The sequence below is a fragment of the Enhydra lutris genome, unplaced genomic scaffold, assembly GCF_002288905.1.
Source record: "Enhydra lutris kenyoni isolate GAN:26980312 unplaced genomic scaffold, ASM228890v2 scaffoldscaffold3, whole genome shotgun sequence".
Classification (NCBI taxonomy): Eukaryota; Metazoa; Chordata; class Mammalia; order Carnivora; family Mustelidae; genus Enhydra; species Enhydra lutris.
In genome coordinates, this window is record NW_019154087.1 from 48,918,667 (window position 1) to 48,941,272 (window position 22,606).

The following is a 22,606-nucleotide window of genomic DNA, read 5'->3' on the forward strand; positions in this document are numbered from 1 at the left end:
TACATACATTCATAACAGTTGAATTACAAGTCATACCTACTAAAATTTTTATTTCTATTTTCTATGTGAAAAATAGCTTGTCATTAAACAGTAATATTTACCCTGAGTTCTTATAGTATTTGCTAAGGAAAATGATCTATGATTCAGCAAATTCTTACTTTATATCATTTGCTTTTATAGAATGTAATTCAGTTATTTTGAGTTCATCTTTGCCTTTGAATTTGAAATAGATTAGTATGAAAATGGTTTTGGAAACATTTTTTAAAGAAAAATTCAATTTACATTGATCTACACTTTAAACATTGTTTCTCAACATTTAAGCTCCTTTCTCTCTCCTTTCATTCCAAGTTACTTTGTATGAAACTGGAGTTCTTGTGGAAAAAACTGGATGGAAGAAAAAAGAAAATAGCTGGAAAAGATTTTTTTTATTTTTCTCTGAGAAATTATTTATTCATTTATATATACTTTATATATACATCATATATTTCAAATAGGGAATAATATCAGATCATTTTTTGTGCCTTACATCACAACTAGTGATTGACTAGATAAGATTAACTTAACTATTCTTTATATTATAAATTTGGATATATTTTTGTTTATATCTCTTTTACTATTGTTATCCTTATTTAATTTTTAATAAGCTATATGCATTTAATTCACAAGGCCTGTTTTATATATAGTGAATTTCTTATTAACTGACTGAAATAAATTCTTGGTGATAAAATTGAGAGGTATTTTTACTAAGGTATTTTACTAAGCTCAGTACTAGATTATGGATATTTCACTTCCTGGTTTAGGAATAAATATGTAAAATCAAAAGCAGGGGAAGACCATAACTTGGTATCACAAAGTTCTAGGATTTGAGAGCCATAGAGGCCATTTTGCCCATCTTTTTCATTTCTAAAATGGAGAAATCAAGCCCAGGAATGATTAAGGGGCAAGTGTGAGGTAACAGCTAACAAGGAGGTTGTTGGAATGATATTAGTGTGACAATGCACAAGAGGGCAGCATGGTAGATTAACACTTAGCATTCTGAAATACAAGCAAGTTAATCCTTTAGTATTGTGGGCTCCAATCTACTGCCTTCTGGAAACAATCCCTTGTACTCAACCTTTCTTTATTTCTTTGTTTAAACCCCAAAAGCCATAAAACTTAAGAATTTCTGAGGCAGCAGAAGGAATTGCCACAGCAGGTTTCCAGGCAACTGCTTGGCAAGCAGTGAGAAGTGCATAAATTCCATAGGGGGAAGTCTAGTCTTAGATCCTCCCCATCAACTCCCTTCCCACTAACTTTTAATCCCTAACCTCATCTTTCTTTCGCAGTGATCTTAAACTCATGGGTTTAAAGTGATGAAAACTTAGCTTACTTCCTTTGAGCAGTGATTTCTCAAAACTCAGGGTCAAAACCGGTGGGATTTCCAGTTTCTCACTATGTCCCTGGGAAAGACTGTGCATCTCAACGCCCTTTCTAGACTCACCTCATCTTTTTCTTTCTCCTATGAGCCTTTCCTTGAAACGGAGTCTTCTCCTTTCAGTAAAGAAAGGGCTTCTACAAAGTCAAGTCTACCTGTTTTTACTATAAGAGGGACTCTGCAGTGAAGTATGTGAGACCTGCCCTCGGCTGGCTCTGCAAGCTGGCATTAACATCCAATAGAACACACTATAAAGATGGGATATCCATGCAAAGTATTTCAAAGATTCAATCTTGATCTCCTCCCATGTGTCTCTAGTCTTTAAAGAAAGAATGTGGGTTTTTTTCCCTGGATGCTGGCTACATCACATTTAGCAAAACTTCACGATTTTGGAACAGTTTCTTCGATGGGTATTTTGTTTTCTTGTTTGCTTTTTGGCTGGGTCAGGTGAGGTGGATGATAGCTTTTCTACATTGCTAGGTGAGTTTTCACAGGCAAGAGAAAATGAAAATAAAAATTAATGAATGAAAAAATGAAAAAAAAATGAATGTAAAACAGCACGGCCTGGTGAGAAAATGCTTCACCGGCAACAATTAAGAATTCGGCTTCTGCACAGCAGCCGGAAATCAGCTTTGCTGCGTTTGGTCCAGGCTGGAGCATCTCAGCGGTAGCTGCAGCGGCGGCACAAAGGTAGCACGAGGGTGGCGGGGCGGGTGGGGGGTGGCGCTGTCCTCGGTGCTGAAAAGGCAGAGCGCTCGGTGGGAGCGACAGCTCGCGAGACCCGAGGTGTAGCCCAGTGGTAGCGGCTGCCGGGCTCTGAGCTGCGCTTCTTGAGCGCCGCGCTCGCGACGCTGCCGGGGCAGTGCAGGGTGCGGGGTGTGGGGGAGGGGTTGGACGCGCGCGCCAGCAGCCTGCCGCGAGTCGCGCACGCGCGCCCGGGACTGCCTGCTCTTCTGTGACTTGCGTGTGTGTGTGTATGTGTGTGTGTGTGTGCGCGCGCGCGCGGGCGCGCGCGTGTGTGAGACAGAGGGGAGAGGGAGAAGAGAGCGCGAGAGAGGGTGAGTGTGTGTGAGTGCATGGGAGGGTGCTGAATATTCCAAGACACTGGAACCACAGCGGCAGCTCCGCTGAAAACTGCATCCAGCCAGTCCTCCGGACTTCGGGAGCAGGGACAGGGCGCAGGGCATCAACAGCCACCAGCAGAACCTGGGAAATAGGAATTCTTCTGCCTCCACTTCAGGTTTTTAACAGCTTGGTGCTAAATTGCTGTCTCAAAATGCAGAGGATCTAATTTGCTGAGGAAAACCGCCAAGGAAGAAAGAGGAGGAAAAGGAAAAAAAAAAAGGGGGGGTATTTTGTGGATGCTCTACTTTTCTTGGAAATGCAAAAGATTATGCATATATCTGTCCTCCTTTCTCCTGTTTTATGGGGACTGATTTTTGGTGTCTCTTCTAACAGCATACAGATAGGTAGGTACCCTTTGTGCTCTGCTTTTGAATGTGTATAATTTGGTGGTAATCTTTGTTCACAGTGGACAAATTAATTCATGTCATGTAGACTTATGTCATACCTTGACTGCATTCCAGATTTAAACTGCCTAGAATATACATGTTTTTCTTAGCATGAAGCAAATGGAAAAGGCTATGGTTTTGATACAATAGAGGAAAAGGTGTTCTCATTTCTGATCCCCAAATTTTATTAATTCCGCCTTAACATTTTCCTGTTTGTTCAGATCCTCTAGGGGGTATGAATGCAAAGCTTGTGGTTACCAGGGAACGCTAACGTTTCTGGCCACCTACCTTGCCCTCAGACTCTCATCTGTGTCTTGACCCCTTAGCTACCATTAGGAGATCAGCTCCCCGCTGCTGCCCGAGTCCCTTGATGTGTTTATTCGGCCTATTAGCGAGAATAAGAGACTCCCGGGCTGTTGGGCGCTAGCGGGCTCCCCTCCTTTTCTTCCCTGGCACTGACACTGTTCTGCTTGGTGTTTGTTCTTTGCAGGGGGGCTATTTCCCAGGGGCGCCGATCAGGAATACAGTGCATTTCGGGTAGGGATGGTTCAGTTTTCCACTTCGGAGTTCAGACTGACTCCCCACATCGACAATTTGGAGGTAGCAAACAGCTTCGCAGTCACTAATGCTTGTAAGTAATGAATATTCATGTCTTTTGGATGCCTCACGAGGAGCGCCCGCGAGTGTGGAGTGGTGTGTGTGTGTGCTTCTGTGTGTCAGTGTGTGGGTGTGAATGACTGCACACGCGCGTGCGTGTGACGGCGTAAGGAGAAAGTGGCTGCAATCTCGGGGACCCCCGCTGGCGGGGGTTGTTGGGTGAAGAGGGAGCAAAAGCCATTGAAGAGTGTGCGCACTAGGGAAGTGGGGTGGGGACTGGAGCTGGAGGGGGCTTCCTTAGGTTCTGGGGATTCTAGCTTATCCTGAGAGCTTCAAGAGAAGCCCTCTTTGCCCGCCCCCCCTCCACGCCCCCGGCTTGCGCGGCTGGTGGTACCTTGACCATAGAGAACACGTTTATTCCTCTGGGCGCACAGTCGGGCTGCTGGGTAGATCCCATCGAGAACTACCAGAGCCCAACCGCCTGCTCCGGCAGCTGCACTCCTCTCTTGACCTCGGATTTAAATCCACAGGCCCAGCTCGTTTCATCGTATGGGCCCCGCGAGCCCTATATTACCCGCTTCGACGGGACAAGTTAAAACGGTTCTGGAGTTGGGTTCGGGGTTGTTACATAACGCCCACCCGAGGGGCGCGGCGAGGCGCGGCTAGAAGCGACGCTGACGCAGGCCCACTGCCGACCGGGTCCGGTAGGGGTGGAGGGGGAGCGCTGTCAATTTCTCGGTGTTCCGCGGAGCCTCAGCCTAAGTTGAAGGGGGTCATTCTGCGGTGGGCGCCGCGATGAGCTCGTCGGCCGGGTGCGCGTGGTTCTCAGGTAGCAGGGCTCCAGCAAAGGCAGTGAGAGGAGAAAGACCCGAAAGCAGCTGGATCCGGCCGAGTTTGGAAATCTGAAGAAGTCGCCGATCAGCCATTTTAGTGTTTGCATTATCCGTGTTATTCCTACCACTCCGCTTAGGCTTCCAGGACACGCGATGAAGCTCTGTCAAGGCTTCATGCAAAGTAACAGATAGAATCCAAGCCATTAAGTCTCTAAAAGGTTCAATGGAGAGGCTCGCGGTCTCTTATCCCGCCGCTCCCGCCCCTGCGACGGCCGTGGGCAGTGCAGCCGCCTCCACTGTACCTTCCTGCCCTCTTCCCAGCAGCTGCCATCATTTCCTGACGACCGGGTTGGGAGATTCATTCCTGCCTTAATGTTCGCAGTTTTTATTAAATAGTTAACAGTTTCGGGGGGTGGGTCGCAGATGGCTCACCTTCCACTTTGGCTACAGTGTAGAGGAGCCAGCGGAAAATTACCACAAAAAAAGCCCAACTGCAGTGTTCCCACATTAGGCAAACTGGTTGTCATCTCAATTCCCCATACTGAGCCTTAATCATATATTCGATAGGTTAGCTCGAGTATGCTATCAGGAACAACATCAACTCATTTTGAAACTACCACCGCTTGGTTGAAGAAATGGAATAATTTGCGTTTACTTGGAGAACAGGGGCATTATTATGGTTGTGTTAGATGTCTAGAATCCAATTTTGTATAAAGAACGTATTTAGAAAGGCTTCAGTGCCACATGTTTCCTTCAAATGTTGATACCAAAGGAGAGAAGAAACTGAAGCTATGAGCGTGCAGGGAGAAATTGAGAGAGCAAGACCTAAAGTGGATTTGCAGCTTAAAAAAAATTTTTTTTTCCGTAGAAGAATATAAAGGAATTTCAGTACATACATACATACATAGAAAGAAGCCCCTGTAGTTTCATTATTGAGGATTTTTATACTTGACCTATTAACCGACCAGATTTAGGTTATTTATTTGATTTGATATCAGATTTCTAGTTTTTCCCTGAATTATGAGTTTAACCTATGCCTGTGCTAAGTATCTAACTGTATGTAATTGTATACTAGTGTGAAAATGCTTTGAAAAGTAATGAAATTAAGGCAAGACTGATTGTTATGAGTATGTAGATTCCTAAAACACAGTGAAAGTGATCGACAGGTACACTTTTAAAAATGGTCCACATTTGAGAAGTGCACTCATTGGTGAAAATAGCGAGAGGGTCTGACTGAGAAAATAACAGATATGTCCACTGAACAAAATGAATATTCCTTGATTCTAAGAGATGTTGTATGACTGTGCTGGAGCTTTGTAAAGAATAAAGCTTATTTTTGGTTTAGATGAGGTGACTGGTTTTAGGTCTTCCATCTCAATATTTTTGAATAGATTTATTTTTAATATAAATTGTATTGAAATAAGTTATGCAGACAGAGAATGTATATGTATTAGCACATATATAACTCCTTGAATTTCCACAGAATGAATACATCCATGGCATCTGAATTTCATCAAACACACACAAACATGCACACACACACGATTTAATTTGTTTGACAACACTTCTGAGAGTTGGGGAAAATGAAATCTTCATTTTGTTCGGATTTTTTTGTTTTTCTCAGAAAACGAATCTGAAATAAAAATGTATGTCTACAGATCCCAAAATTACTCTTCCATGGGTTACTATCCTAAGACACTAAAACAAATTGTGGTGAGCAACTGAAAGCCTTTTTAAGTTTGGCATGTGCCACTCCTATGTTATAAGTAATCTTACTGATTGCTAAAGAGAACTAATGAGACATTGTTGTACAAAGGAGACACATTGGATAGAATTTTCTGGAGTTGACATTGAGTCATTAACTGAGTAAATTACTTAACATTTGTGACTCAGTTTCTTCATTCCCTTAGGAATTTCACAATCTAGAGCTTATAAAATGAACTGGAGTGTTCATAGTCTTCTTCATTTCTTTTTGTTTTGCCAAGGGCAGGAGAAGAACTTGAAATTAGTTTAACTCTTTATGTTTATGTAAACTACAACCATGAAGTCAATAGTCAAGAAATGAATGGAAATCTCTAATCTCAAAATTGTCAAGATGAGTTTTGATCATTTTAATCCTGCTCAAGGTTTTTCTCCTATGCTTAGCCTTTGTTTGCTTGCTTTTTCAGTCAGGGAAGTCCATGATTCTTTACTATATGAAGTGGAAGCAGAAGCATCAAATGTGTCGATAGCTAAAAACAAAATGACTTCCTCTCATTTTCTCCAGAAATCTAAGGAATTCTGGTCTTTAACTCCATTATTAAAATATGTATCATCATCAGTTAATTTTCATAAAGTAGCTTGTTGTTTTACCTAGTTTAAAAATCTCATAGTGTTAAATGTATATATTAAGAAAGTGGAGTTTTATAATGTAGTGATGTAATTGCTAGGTAGAAAAGAAATTAGTTTACTAATATAGTTTTATTCTTGACATACAGGAACTTATTTGGAAATGTCTAGGTTGACATTGATTTAAGGATCTACCTCTGTTCACCAAATGGGTTAAGGTTATGCAAATGAAGTGAAGTCATTATATTGTCAACTGGGTAAAATGACTGCTGTGCAGGGCACCAGCTCCCACATCCTTCCCTTTTGCAGTCACAGTGGGATAAGGAAAGTACCTGTTCCCATTTGTTTCCATGGGTACCTGAGGAAATAAAGACGGGTTTCTAATTCTTTTTTTCTCTCTGATTCTCCCCCTCCTCCCTCCTCCTTTCCTTTCCTCCTTCTCTTTCTTCTTAGCTAGAGATAGTACTAAGATTTTTATTTTTTCCTGAAAGCTGTTAAAAACATGAACCTTTAATATGAGAAAATACCAACCATAAAACCGGGGCCGGGGGGGGGGGGGGCTATCATCTGATGTGTTCAATGATTCAGACTAGTGATGGCTTCAATAATTCTTCTCTCCCTCCCTCCTTCCTCCCCAAATCCCCTCCCTTCCTTCCTACCCTCCCTCCCTCTTTCCTTCTTTCCTTCCTTCTCTCCTCCCTCCCTTCCTTCTTTCTTTCCTTCTTCCCTGCTTTCCACTTCCTCCCTCCCTCCCTTCCTTCCTTCTTTCCTTCTTTCTTCCCTCCCTCCCTCCTCCTCCCTCCCTTTCTTCCCACCTCCCTTCTTTCCTTCTCTCCTCCCTCTCTTCCTTCTTTCTTTCCTTCCCTCCCTCCCTCCTCCTCCCTCCCTTTCTTCCCTCTTCCCTCCCTTCCTTCCTTCCTATCTCCCTGCCTTTCTCCCTTCTTTCCCTCCCTCTCATTCCTTCCTTCCTTCCTTCCCTACTCTCTTCATTCTTTCAGTGTTTATTGAATGCCTTCTGGTTGTCAGAGAATAAATGAATGCTTTTCTCTTAGAACTTCATTTTTTTCCCCCTAATCTTTCCCTTCTGTACCGTTTTGAAAAGTTCTCAAAGTCTTATAAACCTTGAGGCCTTCAGTGTGCCTGGCCACCATGGTCTTGTCTAAGAACCTTTGAGGATGTAAAGATATTCTAATTGTTCTTATACAAAAGTAATGTATTACAGAAACTCAGATATTTTTGAAAATAATAAATTTGATTTTGTTATATATGTACACACCACATATTATATATAGTTAACAAAATAGCAGATTTTAAAACACTAAATATTTTTACATTCTCAAAAAATTTAATAAAGTAGTACTCTGCTCATTACCAAAATTTCTTTAGAACAAAACTGTCTAAAGTGGGTACAAACATGAATATTGGATACCATAGGGCTTTAGAATGAAAATTTTTGAACATTAAATTTCCTCTTCAAAATCTTTCCTGTTTCTTTTCATGAATGACTTTGACAAATTGTTATTAGCTTATTTTAAAATAATTTAATAATTTTATAATTCAATTCTATAAAATAAATTATAAAAATATTTAAAGAAATAACAGATAAAAATCTACTTTTTCTCTAAGCCAGCAGATGGGGATGTTGGAGAAAATATTGTTCTTTCATAAAACTGTTGCGCACACTAAATACCTTTTGAAACATTGTAAACAAATTTATTTAGGGAAATTAAAAAAATACATAAATGGCATTTACTTTGAAAAACTTTACTTAAAATGCTCTTTGAAAAAGAACTTTGAAAAAGAACTTTGTTTTAAAAACAAAGTGCCTTTGATTTTATATAGATTATCTTGAATATCTTCATAAAATTGATTAATATAATAATTAATAAAGGCATTCAGAGACAGGATTGGTAAATGCTCTCAGAAGAGAGAAAGTTCTAAAATTTTATTTTATTTTATTTTATTTGGTTTTTTAACCTTGATTCGTCAGATACCATTTTTAAGGTGTATTTCTTATCATTGAATTTTCACTGTGAATTATTGAAAGTCTATATCTGTGTTCACCGAATTAATTCACGTTTGCTAAACCTTTATTGCATTTTGCATGAATGCAACTGTATGTATGTATATGTGTGAGCATGCATATGTTTGTGTATAGTTAGAGATGGGCTATCGTGTCTTGCTATTTTTATTGAGACAATTACTAAAAACCTGGAGTTACCAACATATGTAAAAATTTCACAAAACTAGAATCAACTTGGATGCTATTAAGCCAAAATAAGAATTCATGGTGTGAAGAAAACCATGAATACATGTACCAGAACACAGTACCTTACACCTGGTGGTGTAAATATTGTTATAGTCAGTTGGGAGGTTACAAAGAAATAGCTCCTGATATGTAAGAATATTTAATTTGTCATTAGGTTTTTGTAGTTAAACTTTCATACTTCACTTATCACTGGAGAATTTCAAGAAAATGTTACATTATACTAAACAGAAATCAAAGAATCGCATCAGTTGGAACATTCTATTTTAGGATAAGAGAAATTAAGTATTTAGATAAAAAATACTATATATGAAATGATAGAAACTTAACAAGAATTTATCCCTTTGCTACTCCTTTTTGAGGGCTTGCAGGCTTAACCTGCTGACTCAAGAGGTATGGAGCATTTCCGTTTTACATCAAACCTTTAAAGTGATAAGGTCATTGCACTGTGACATTATGACAATAGAATGCTGATTCATGCTCAGACCTCAGATCCTCTCATAAACTCTTCCAGTAACACCCTAAAAACTTTTGAACTTCCCCTAGGGCCCCCCAATTTTAAAGAAGGCTTAAAAGTGCAGTTGTTTCCTAATTATCCCAGCATGTATTGCTGTATAATTGTTTTCAGAGAATATGGTTTTTTCCTTCCTCTTTCTCTCTTCCTCCTCTCTGTCCTCCCCTTTTTAAAAAAGTCAATGGAAATAATCTGCAGAGCAAATGCAGGAAATAAAATTTAAATTTAAATAGAGGGTTTTTTTTTTTTAAGTGAACAAAGGGTATATTACACAGAGCTAAAATCTTGTATCTGATTTAAACATTTTATTGGGATGGCAATGGCCACTGGATAAATTATGTTTCCTTTCCTTTTTTTTTTCTTTTTAAACTGGATTCTACTGAAGTTTCCATAGCTATTATTAAAATATTAGCTCTTTTTATGGCAATTTTCTGCCAAAATTTCTGAGATTTTTCTCTAGTGCTTTAAGTAACCAATTGTCAAAAACCTCTTATATGACTAGGTCTCTTCAATACAATAAGATAATTAGTTGTTGAATTCAAAGTTAAAATTTCAAAATCCCCCCTGATTTAAAACATTTCAAACATCAAAATGTTTATCATTTTGATAAACAAAATTGTTTATCATTTTCTAATTTGGGGAAAAAGTAAAGGTGAATATGGTTCTCACCGTGGTGTTAAGAATCTGACACCTATTATTTTTCAGTACTATTCATTTTGTCATTTTTGATAATGTTAATTTATAGAATGAACTCATTTAAAAATTAACTTGGGTAATGAAAATGTGGCTTTCTTAAAGGAGGCAGGATCATGCCATTGTTGTCTTTGTATCCTTCAGAAACCCTAGTCTAGTTTCTAGTGCACTAAGGGACTTAAGGATTATTTATCTACTAGACACATTTAATATTATAGCAGATTTTCTTATTACAGAATTATACTTTTTAAAGTCAGAATTTTTCTTTTCCTCTCCATTTTGGCTTCAAAAGAAACAGTTTCCTTGGTGTCTGACGCCTCATATCTTATTTAGATCGAGGTGTAATGTATTTTTCATTTTCATCTACAAGCTAGATATGTTCAACGTTATCATCTTTATTCCTTAAGATACATTGCTATACGTGAAAGCCGTTTATTGAAGATAAGTAGAATACACACTTTAAAGAGGATTTACAAATGCTGTTTGGGTGAGGCCAAAGCCAAGTTGCTCGTGCTTGGAATGAGAGTCCGTTATGAGGGCCCTGAGAGTTACAGGTGTGCTCAGCTTCCATTTTAGTTTTGGATTTTTCTCAAAATGTGTCTATACATATTCCTCGAATGGCCACAAGATTGTCATTATCCCCCTTCCCCCAGAATATAATATACCACAATTTTCTGTGTTTATCTTTTCATGCAATTTTTTAAAGAAGTACCAAATTATAAGTTTTTTTTCTTTTAGCAGATATCTCAGAATGAGGAGTTTATGGACACAGTTCTTCTTGTGTACCAGTTGCTCTAATATTTGTGCTAATGTGTACATTTTTTTATATGCATGTTTTTTTTTTTTTACCTTTAGGATTTATTTTCCAGTAATTTAGTTATGTCCCTTTTTTATCCTATGCATCATTTGCTTCAGCAAAAATCCCTCAACTTTTTATTATAGACTTATAGTTTTTGTACATTAACTAACTTACTGAAAAAATCATTTGAAATGCTTACTATTGATTTGTAGCTTAAGGTCAAAGACAATTTTAAAGTTGAGAGCCTTGATGTTTATAAGTGTCTTCAACTGGATAGAACAAATAGGTTTGGGAGAATACAGATTCATTATAGGAAGGAAATTTATAAAGAAATTTATAGTTTCTTAGATGAGTTTAATTTTCATATCTCTTCACATTTCTTAAATTAATGATACATGCACTCATCATAGTTTTACTATTTAGGATTGTTCTTTTAAAGAATTTTAAAGCGTAGTGTTATATAGTTTATTTATGGGTTTGTTAATACTTATCTTTTTTTCCTCATTATTTCAGTATTTAAAATATAAGCACAAACTGGGTTGAACTAAGTGCCTGAATTTCAGTATGTCCAAAATGTTTTGAAAATGTCATATTTTTTCTATGGAATTTATTAACCCTTCATGTACAATTAATTTTAATTGATAAGTACTGTGATAGTCACTGTTTAAAAAAGATTTTATTCACTTATTTGAGAGAAAGAGCATGAGCAGAAGCAGGGGCAGAGAGACAAGCAGACTCCCTACTGAATGGGGAAACACAGTTCATGAGCTGGATCCCAGGACCCTGAGATCCTGACCTAGATGATGACTTGAGCCAAAGTCAGATGCTTAACCCATTGAGCCACCCAGGTGTCCCTGAAATTCATTTGTTTTATGGTCCTCTGATACTTTCACTCTGGTTGAGCTTCAGTGAACCTCACAACATGCTCATTCAATGCAAATGTTTTTGGTCTTATATTTCTAAATATCCAATTATACTATTGGAAATGATAGAACTATGGTTATATAAACTGAATAAACTATATGCTTATTATTAAGATATAGTGAAGTGTTACCTGATTCTTCATCCTTGTAAGAGAATGTGGCCTTAGTCAATCATTTCTAACTTCAACATAAATTTAATTGAAACTCAAGTTACATAATTTGATATAAGAAAAGATTTTCTCAACCTGTAAGCCTTTGCAGCTGATATTAAGGCTTTACGTTATGATCCTATTCTCTTTCAGATTTAGTTTTCAATTCCCTTAGCACTGGCGTTCAGTTCATTGCAGTTATGGATGTCAGCAATTTGATTATGTTTTTTATTTCTTGTGCAAGACTAAAAGGATAGAACTAAATACATATTTTGAAATAAATATCTTCAGGCCAAGGGGAAACGTATTTCTTTTTCTTTATTGTAAATTGAAATTGCCAGATTTCTTAATGTGTGGGAAGAGGGCCATGGAAAAGAGGGATAAACTCCAAGAGGCAGTGTAATGTGGTATACTAGGTAGGGCAATAGGACTGGAAATTCTTCTGTTGAAGCTTCTCTTTGGCTTGGAGTCTCCCAGTTTGCAAGTCTATGGTCAGTCTTCATCTACACTAAACTACTACAAAACAGTGAATTCTTACATTTATATTATTTTTGACAAATAGAAACTATTAACTCCTTCCAGAGAGAGATAAAAAGGAAAAGAGGCATTATGCATCCTTTTATGCAAAACACCAATTTTAGGCACTTTATTGTTCTAAGCTGGTAAAAAAATTCATCCTTGGTAATTATAAGGTAAAATTCTGACTGAAAAGTTTTGGAGAACGTAGATAAAAATATGTAATGTGGCACATCCTACTAGACTTTGAATTTGGATATGCACTGAATCAGAGTAAACTTGACCTCCTGCTTGGGGTACCTGAGACATTGTAGCAACTGAACAACTAACTGCTTGATAAATGCTAATAGGGCTCAACAGTAGAACACAGAAAAATTTGTTTTTAGTGTGTTACCCTGTGATGATATAGTCATATCATATGTTAAATATTATTTAACATCTAAATAATATTTTAACAATCCTAGATATATTTAAAGTATATTAGCATCTTAGAAGAATAGTCAACAAATTTCCTTTAAAGATTTTATTTATTTATGTGAGAGAGAGAGAGCGAGAGAGAAGGCACAAGCAAGATGAAGGGTAGAGGGAGAAGCAGGCTCCCCACTGAGAAAGGAGTCCAACAGAGGGCCTGATCCCAGGACCCTGGGATCATGACCTGAGCCAAAGGCAGATGTTTAACCAACTGAGCCCCTCAGGCACCTGAATATCCAACAAAATTAATTATGATCATTCACAAACAATATATAATTTTTGTCATTAAAGTTAATTATTTAAAAAATTTTTAAGGCCATTTTGGCACTGAAATGCTGAACATAATGAGTAGTTTCAATCCGAAGAATAAGGATTATAAGGTATAGGATGATCGGTTTGATCAATATATTTGAAAATATTTATCATATATATTTTCATGATACTAACTTGGATCATTGTTAACTTACTCCTCATGGGCTTCATGTTAAGTTATTTCTTGTGGTTTACAGATATTTAAAGGTACTGTTTTCAATCATTCAGCTACCACAGAAATAGCTCCTACAACTCTAGAGTTGCAAGAGGGGCTTCCTTAAAAAACAGACAAACAAACAAACAAATAAACAAACTCTCATCCCAAGCCTTTGGCAAAGAAAGTTCTGGAAGCAATGAACTCTACTGGTGGGAGGAAAGGTGTGTGCTTTGCTAGTTTTTCTTCAAAGACACATTGCAACTTCTGTCATGATTTTTTCTTTATTCGTGTCTTATCTTGTGAGGAATTGAAAATTTTCAATCTTGCTTTTAATTTCCATAGGAAGTGGAGATGTTGATCTTTATAATTCCCAAGCACTTTCACAATTTATAGCTTCATTTGTTTTAACATGTTTTTAGTTTTTACAGATTTCTGGTGTTATTACTGATTTACACTTGGAGAGGAATTTTTAGGAAGAAAAGCAACAATTCACAGGGATTATCAAAGAATGATGTAGTTTTAGTTCTTTGATGGGAACGACTATAAATCCTCATTTTTATACTAAGAATACAGACAAGTCAAGGATTGTCATCTTAATGATAAACGCACGCACTTTGCTGCCCTGATTACATGGAAGACAGAATACTGTTGGCTAGGAATTGGAACTTGGAACCAAACTCTAGTCCTATTATTGAATGAGTGACATTAGACAAATTTAATGTCTGTAAGTCTCAGTTTCCACCCTTGTGAAAAAGAATCATACGTTAGAGGATTGTTTTGAAGATACACAGTAGGCATAAAACATTGCGTACTTTGTTTGGTGCATCTATGTGCATGAGCATTAGTGAACTTTTATTATTACTTCCTGTATTAGGATCTTTAGGTAGTTTTGATGTGTGTTGATATAAGATGTGAGAGATAAAGAAGAATGTAATTCAGATTTCCTGTTAGAATCTTTTTCTATTATTTTTAAACCAGGGCATAACATATGCTGTTTCATGGCAAAGAAGAGACTAGTAAAATAAACTGCATAAACCACTTAAAGTTATGTTTGGTGCACTAGAGTATGAAAATGATTTTTAAAAACTGAGGAGTCAAAACCGAGTGATAACACAGCTTTCCCTTTATAGCATATCACTTATTATTAGGATGTCAGTAATTTGGAACTCTTCTATCCCTGGTAGAACTTTCAAGCACATAATTAATATATCACTTGATATCTTTTTTGAACTGTGCACAATATAGATTCCTAATGTTTTATTTCACTTAATTAATTAAATTATATTTATTTAAGTGAAAAGCGATCAAGAGACCAGAGGCCTTGAAATCAGGCAAATGCGGATTTGAATATGATCAATAGCTTTATGATACAAAGCATGTTTTTTTCTCTTTGTAGGATGAGGCTGTTTCCTCCTCATACCTGATATTATTGGAGGTTTAAATGAGAAAATAAATGGCCTTGATTTGTTTATCGTGAATGATCCAAATACTTCCTTCTTCTATGTATTCTAGCCCTTTACTGAGAACTAAACAGCATGGTCACAGCAATTGAGGAGAATAAAACGCTTGCCTTCAAAGAGCTTATGTATTTGATAGCTTTATATTTATGTGTAACTTTCATCTTTTCAAAGCACTTCTATATCAGTTTGGTGTTTAATATTGGTAGCTCTGCAAAGTTTATGGGTTAAATAGCATTATTATGCTGATTTCCAGGTGATGAAACAGGAATTAAGTGAATTGTTCTAAGCAACTGCAGGTTTATGGAGGAGCTCTTGCCTGGAAAACAAGCCTGTTGCTTCCTGGGCTAGAGCCTTTCCCCAGTCCTAGGTGGCAGTGAAGCTAGAGTGTTAAGATGAGCATATGTGATTTTAATAATGATCCCAAATTTACTAGTGATGTGACTCTGTATATATCGGCTAAGCTTTTAGTCCTTTTTCTTCCTCTGTAAAATGGGAGTCATTATGATACCCGCCTCGTAATATAACTGTCAGATTTAAGTGGTAATAGTTGCCCAATATAATAGAGTGATTAATTGCTAATTTTAGTGGTTTCAATCCCCTTAGTGTATATTAGCTACATATACTTGGCTCCAACCTTTTATTTTTTAAGATTTACTTATTTGTTTGAGAGAGAGAGAGTGAGAGGATTGGTGGGGGAGCAGAGGGAGAGGGACAAGCAGACCCCACGCTGAGCACAGAGCCAGATGTGGGACTCAATTCCAGGACCCTGAGATCATGACCTGAGCCCAAATCAAGAGTCAGACACTTAACCAACTGGGCCACCCATGTGCTCCTTGGCTCCATCCTTTTAGATGCATGAAAGAGAAAGTAGCCAAGGAGAGCTAATTTAGCTCTCTATGTAATTTTCAAATTAACGAGCTTCTTTAATATGGCCATTCCAACTAATATTAGGACTAGGGTTTTGTTCTATTATCACTTTTAGGAAACTGGTGAATGTGCACACCTTACAATAATTTTAGGATGTTTTTGATCCACAAGTCTCCCTAAAATTCAACAGATAAACAGAAGGGACTGAAAATCATGAATAAGTTAACAAAAATGTATATTCTGGTTATCTTTAATTGTGAATATCTAATTTTATTCAGTAACCACTTTTAACACTAATATATTTGAATAAGTAAAAATGATGGTAGATATTTCCCATGAATAGCGTGACATTAAACACAGGACATGTTCATTGTGACTTCTTTCCTGTGGGTCAGTTATCTGCAACCTGCTGCAGGTTGGTTGGTCCATTGTCATCTTCCTTACAAGTTCCTTCCTCAACATGAATAAGGGAGGCTCTCTTTTCCTGTACCTGTCTCAAAAATGGAAAAAAACTCTTAAATAATTGCTTGTCTAGAGACCACTTCTTTTGGAGAATGGAAAGACACTTATTCAGAGGATGTAACCGCTGACAGTAAGTAAAAATAAGGAGTTCCTGTAAATGAGCTAAAATTTTTCTTTGTTTATAAACTATCCATTACCTCATTTTGTGTTGATTTTCATTAGTATGATTGTTGCCTCATATTGCAATAATTAGCATGTGAAATCTTTGGTGTAGTCAGAACTTGGGTCAAAAGTATTTTTTAAAGCAAATCCATATACAAGATATTGATGCCTTATGATTTGGACCTGAGGTAGAATGCATTGGGTTAAAGTCAAATGCTTATCTTCAAAATACTTACGTCTACCTTGTTAGTATGTGTCAAAATATCACAGAATTTTTTTCTTTCTTTACCTCTTTTCTCAAACTTTTAGTAGATATCTGTTCTATGCCAATCCCTTGATGATATCTTAGGTAACAAAGGAAGATAATGATTCTGTATTGGAAATTATTCATGGGTCCAAAATCTTTTTTATGGCAAAGGTGGTAGTTATTCTAGGATAGCTAGGTGATTTTCTTATTATGTTAATGTGTATAGTGTAGTCTTGGTTTCTAGACTGTTTATAAATATTATTAAGTACCTTGGAACTAGATTTGAATCTTGAGTAGAAATGGTAATTCCAAAAATTATGAAGTAAACAGAAAATGGTCCTGATGGAAGCTGAAAAATAATGATCTTATATACTGAGTTAGAATATATTGTTGAAAAATAGGTGGCCAAATGAGGAACTAGTATTTCTAATTAAATGTGAATTGAAGAGCTGTCAAAAAGAATTATAATTTTTGAATCAGATTTGGAAATGATAAGTTATATTTTATTTTGTATGATTTTGTTTTTTTCCTTCTCTACCCAAAGCTTTTAAGTTGTTTGAACTGGCATGCACTGTGGAAATTGCTGGGTGGTCTTTATATAAATTAATTAGATGTGGGCTATATTATATAATTATCATAAATGCTCTTTTAGCTTGTTACTGAAGAAACTATTTGCATTTTTTACAATAGTAAGTTTTATGAAATAGTTAAAAATGTTGATATGTATAGTTATTTCAAAAAATGTTGATATGTGTAGTTATTTCAAGTAATTTGAACTTACACATTACTAGTTCTCTTATAATGTTAAGACAGATTTTATAAAATCTAAACTTTGATTATTACAGCAGTTTGAGTGTTTTGGTGGCTCAGTTGGTTAACTGTCTGACTCTTGACTTCAGGTCAGGTCATAGTCTTAGGGTCTGGAGATTGAGCCCCCGTCAGGTACTGAGCTCAGTGAGGAGTCTGCTTGGGATTCTCTCTCTCCCTTTCCCTCTGCCTCCCACCCCATGCTCATGCTGTCTTCTCAAATAAATAAATAAATCTTTTAAAAAATCAATGTAGTTTTAATGTATAGAAAAATATAAAGGAATTAAAATATTTGTGAATAATAACATTTTGGAATTTTGAATTATTTAAAACTTAAAACATGGAAAAATTAAAATTTAGATTCTTAAGGTCTTTCTTAATATTTTAAGGTTTAAAAATTCTGATGAAAGTAATTCTTGCATGTGGTGATTTTTTAAACATTGCAAAAGGGAATATAATAAATATTGAGTCTTTTTCCATTCCTCAATTCCACTTCTTTCAGATTATCACCATCATGGTTTCCAGGAATTCTAGTGTAACGTGTGAACTATGCTGTCTGTATCTTGATTGCTTCCAACTTAACAAAAATTGGAGTGCTACTTTTATCTGCACAGTTTCCTTTTTCTTTGTAATCTTTGCATTGTATTCTCTGTTGTTATTTAGCCCTGTCTTTTGTCGATGATTTTTTTCAACCTCTTGCTATCTATTTTAATATCATGTGCAAATGAGTTTGCAGAATAGATTCCTCTGCCTGGAATAACCGAGTCAAAAGGTGTTTGAATTTGAAATTGTGCTGTCAAAAAAAGGTGTATCAGTTTATAATCCTACCTACAGCATATGCCTGTGTTCTCCTGATCTTACGAGTAGTATACAATATTAAAATTTTAAAAGCTTTGCCACTGATATGTAATTGCTTAAATCTACAATGAAAACTTTTTACTAATGCTAAGGTTTCTTTTTTTTTTTTTAAGATTTTATTTATTTATTTGACAGACAGAGATCACAAGTAGGCAGAGAGGCAGGCAGAGAGAGAGGAGGAAGCAGGTTCCCCGCTGAGCAGGGAGCCTGATGCGGGGCTCAATCCCAGGACCCTGGGATCATGACCTGAGCCAAAAGCAGAGGCTTTAACCCACTGAGCCACCCAGGCGCCCAATGCTAAAATTTCTTAACATCATTACTTGCATTTCTGCGTGTATGTATGTGTGTGTGTGTGTGTGTGTGTGTGCGTGCACCCACACACTTGTTCATAACTTTGCCCAGTTTTCTGTTGGGCTGTGGATCTATAGTACTTACGGACATATATGATGAAGTAACATATACTTTGTTGTGTTATGTGGTTATTTTTGTTTTTCTTTTAAACTCCTTATGATTTTTCAGAGTCAAAATTTCAGTTCATGATTTTTAAGAGTACAGATATTATATTTTAGTCAAATTTAGAAGTTGTTTAATTTATTGCTTCAGGATTTTTGTGCCTTGCTCAGCAAGATTTTTTCCCACTTAAACTTATTTAAAGAGAAACAACTGCTCATTTTCAAAATTAGTATCCATCCTATTTTGGTTTCATGATTCAGGATAAATCTTTGATTCATTTGCATTTATTTGATATAAATACTAAAGTAGGGATCTAGCTATAGTTTTTCCTTCATGAGGTTAACCAATTGTCACAACATAGAATACTAAAAAAATTGGATTTTTCCCCTTGATTTGAAATGCCATCCGAGGTTTTCTTGAGTAAATAATTCTTTTGGGAGTTAAAAAACAAACAGGGAATTCACCCAGAAAATGAAATAAGCAACATTGAAACTCTATTACAAACAAAGGAATGTAAAGTAATGCAAGAGACTTCTTTCCTGAGTAGTGCTATTCTTATAAATTGTGCTTTAGTGTCACTGGGTCTCAGACCAATAAAAGAGGATGTCAGATTTTGAACATTAACTGAGCCCAGAGGGATAAATAAAGGATTTTGTTATGTTTTTTGGCTTGTGTCACAGCGCTAATATCACTTTAATGGACAGCTAGTTTTGCATATTTCTCTACCTGAAGCAATGTTTAAGTAATGGGTTATGACTATGACTTGGCTTTGGAATATCACTTTGAAATTAGTCAGTGTAGCAATCCTTATGTGTTCACAAATAGAATTTTAAAACCAAAGACCACAATCCATATGCAATGACGAAAGGTAAAGGAACTCAGATATGCATGGTTTTATTAACTAATACATAGTTTCATCCTCAATTTGTTGTAAGAACTAGTTATATGGTCTCTCTAAAGCCAAATATCGAGCTATTTATGGTATAAATCCCATTTAAGCCGGAATGCTAAATAAAACACTAACCTGTCTCTTGCGTCACAAAATACTTTCGATTTGTCTTATGATATATGACTTACATTGTATATTTTCAGCTAAACATCAGGGAAATTTATAAATCTTTAACCACTACATATGTGGAAGTCTGAACTGAATGTGGTTAAGTTCGTTTTCTGGCATGTATTTTTTGGTACATGTTCTTCCCATGATCATTAAAATGGGAAGATTTTAACTTTTAAGATAATGATTTTATAAAATATATTTCTTTAAATTTCTGAAAGACCCGAGTCATCTACTTATGTTTTAATATATCTTTTGATAAATAGAAAACATATACCTGGGTGAAAATTAAAAAAAAAAATCATAGAAATGCTGTGTTAATAATTATTTATGGTAACACACTTAAAAAATTAAATATTTTGTAAACATTGGTTTAGTCTGGTTTCTTCCCCCCACTGATAAAGGCAGAAGAGAGTGAGGAAGAAAAAGCCATTTGTTGCCACTCTGCTAAAAACGGGTGTTGTGCCATGAAAGGGTATACATAATGCTTTTCTGGTATCCTAATGGAGTGGAATGAAGGTAGACCAAGGTGGCAGATTTTTCAAGAGGGCTCCATGGGACACACAGTCCCTGTTCTGTTTCAAGGGATTACTTCTGTTTTCCTTTTGCCTTACTTTCACTTGTGTCCAAATAGCTATTAATAGATATCATAGTAGTTTTCTGTTTTGCTTTAAAGCCTCACAGTTTGTATTAGCTTTCCATTTATTTTTAGTTTTCTTTGCAAATTTATATTTCATATCACTCAATCATATTTGTCTGTTTCTGTTCATTTTTATTTATTTCTAAGTTTTCTCAAGCCTCTTGTGTGTCATAATTTTCCCGAGGTCTAATACAGGACATGTTTATTTAAATATTTTTCTAAATCTAAACAAAACAAAACAAATGAACAAACGAAAAGTAGAATCAGACAGACCTGTAAATACGAAAAAACTTGTGTTTGCCAGAGGGGAGGTGGGCAGGGGATTGGCAAATGGTTGAAGGGGAGTGGAAAACACAGGCCTCCAGTTAATGGAGTCATTAAGTCCCAGGAATAAAAGGCACAGCATAGAGAATGCAGTCAGTGGTATTGTAATAGTGTTGTATGGTGGGTGACATATGGTAGCTACACTTGTGAGCAGAGCATAATGTATAGAGAAGTTGAATGACTATGTTGAACACCTGAAACTAATGTAACATTGTGTGTCAACTGTGTTCATATCAAAAAAGAAAGAAAAAAAATTTCCTCCAAAATTAATACAAAAACTTTGTGAAGCTCTGATGAGAATGTTTTTCCTAATTATAAAAGTTAGATATTAAGATAGCTAAAAGAAAATAAAAATCATCACTAATTTTAACCAAGAAATATCACTTAATAATTACATGTGTTCTTTTCTAGTATTTTTGTGCATGAAACATTCTTGGAAGGCAGTAGACATTTGTACACTTAATTTTCATAGCTTCATAATACTCATCCCCATAATTCATCATTTTCTAATTTTGCAGTTTTTGTTTGAATCCTTTTATCCATTATCAAATATTGCTGCAGTTGAAAACCCTTCTGCATATGCATTTTTCCTCATTTCTGATGACTGAAGTGTAATTATAGGATCAAAGGCCTTGAAGCGTTTAGGTATTTCTGATATACACTAAGGAAATTCATACCAATTTATAATCCTATCAACAATTTATGAAAAGTCTAATCTCAAAGACCCTCAATATCATTGTTACTATTTTTTAAAGTCATTAATTATTAGATAGCTAGAAAAATCTTCTTTTTCAGTAAGTTTTTCATGCTTATGACACATTAATGTTTCTTTTTTCACAAATTGTTTATTAAGATCTTTTGCTCAGTCTTCATCACCATCTTGGTATTTTTTCCCATTGACTTGCATGAGTTATTTATCCAAGATAACTGCTGCTGGAGAAGATGGGGCTAGGGAGTTGAACATCCAGTAATTAAATGCTTTGGCCGAGACAAGGTCCACACTACTTCACCTTCTAGGTTTTTGGTTACACCTATTCACATGGCCATACACAACTTAAGAGGATGTAGGCTAATTCCTCTTAAAATAATTTTGTGAAAATAATAATAAGTAATAAAATAATAAAACTGTATATATATGGCTTTTGTGGATATTGATTTCTAGGATGAAGCTGTATTTTCTTAGAACTTGGAAGGCAATTACAAACTTATCTTCTATCATCAGGTGTTGTTGAGAAGTATAATTCTCATTTTTTTGTATACATTTATCATTTCCTTTCTGGAAGCTTTCAGGGTATCCTTTATCTTTTGTCTCCTAAAAATTCACCGTGATAGACCTGTATTGAAATTTTTTTTTTCCATCCTACTCAGCACTCAACAGATTTTCTTCCTTGAGATTTGGGAAATACTTAGTCATTATTACTCAGAGGATTTGCCCTCTTCCATTTAATTATTTCTTTCTAGATAGCCATTTAAGTTGGCTTTTTTCCTTCTCATTTAGAATTTATTTAACATAACATAACATAAACATTTGAAAGTAGTCCATCATCAGATTTCTTCATACCATATCTTTACACATTATTTTTACTAGTATAGTGCAATTAAAATAAGTCTCATGGCATTCATTTTGCTATATAGAACATCCAACTAATTCTGAGGTTGTCCTGAATGATTATTCCTCTGTTATGCTTAACGAGATATTCACTGTTTCTCTTCCTGCTCATTGTATGGCTATCTAAAAATATAGCTTTTGTGGTATTTTGGAAACCATAGAGAATTGCTGGGTGAG

At 36.0% G+C, this 22,606-nt stretch overlaps 1 protein-coding gene across 2 annotated transcripts in view; it reads left to right on the forward strand.

The window, feature by feature from the left end:
* Window positions 1-2,472: 2,472 nt before the first annotated feature.
* The window catches only part of LOC111153762 (glutamate ionotropic receptor AMPA type subunit 2), a 151,709-nt gene continuing 131,575 nt past the window's right edge, over window positions 2,473-22,606 (forward strand). For both annotated transcript variants that reach the window (XM_022512987.1, XM_022512997.1), the window contains exons 1-2: window positions 2,473-2,883; window positions 3,416-3,556. In XM_022512987.1, the coding sequence (XP_022368695.1) occupies window positions 2,796-2,883; window positions 3,416-3,556 (229 nt within the window). In that variant the 5' untranslated portion in view covers window positions 2,473-2,795. The remainder of the gene's footprint in view (window positions 2,884-3,415; window positions 3,557-22,606) is intronic.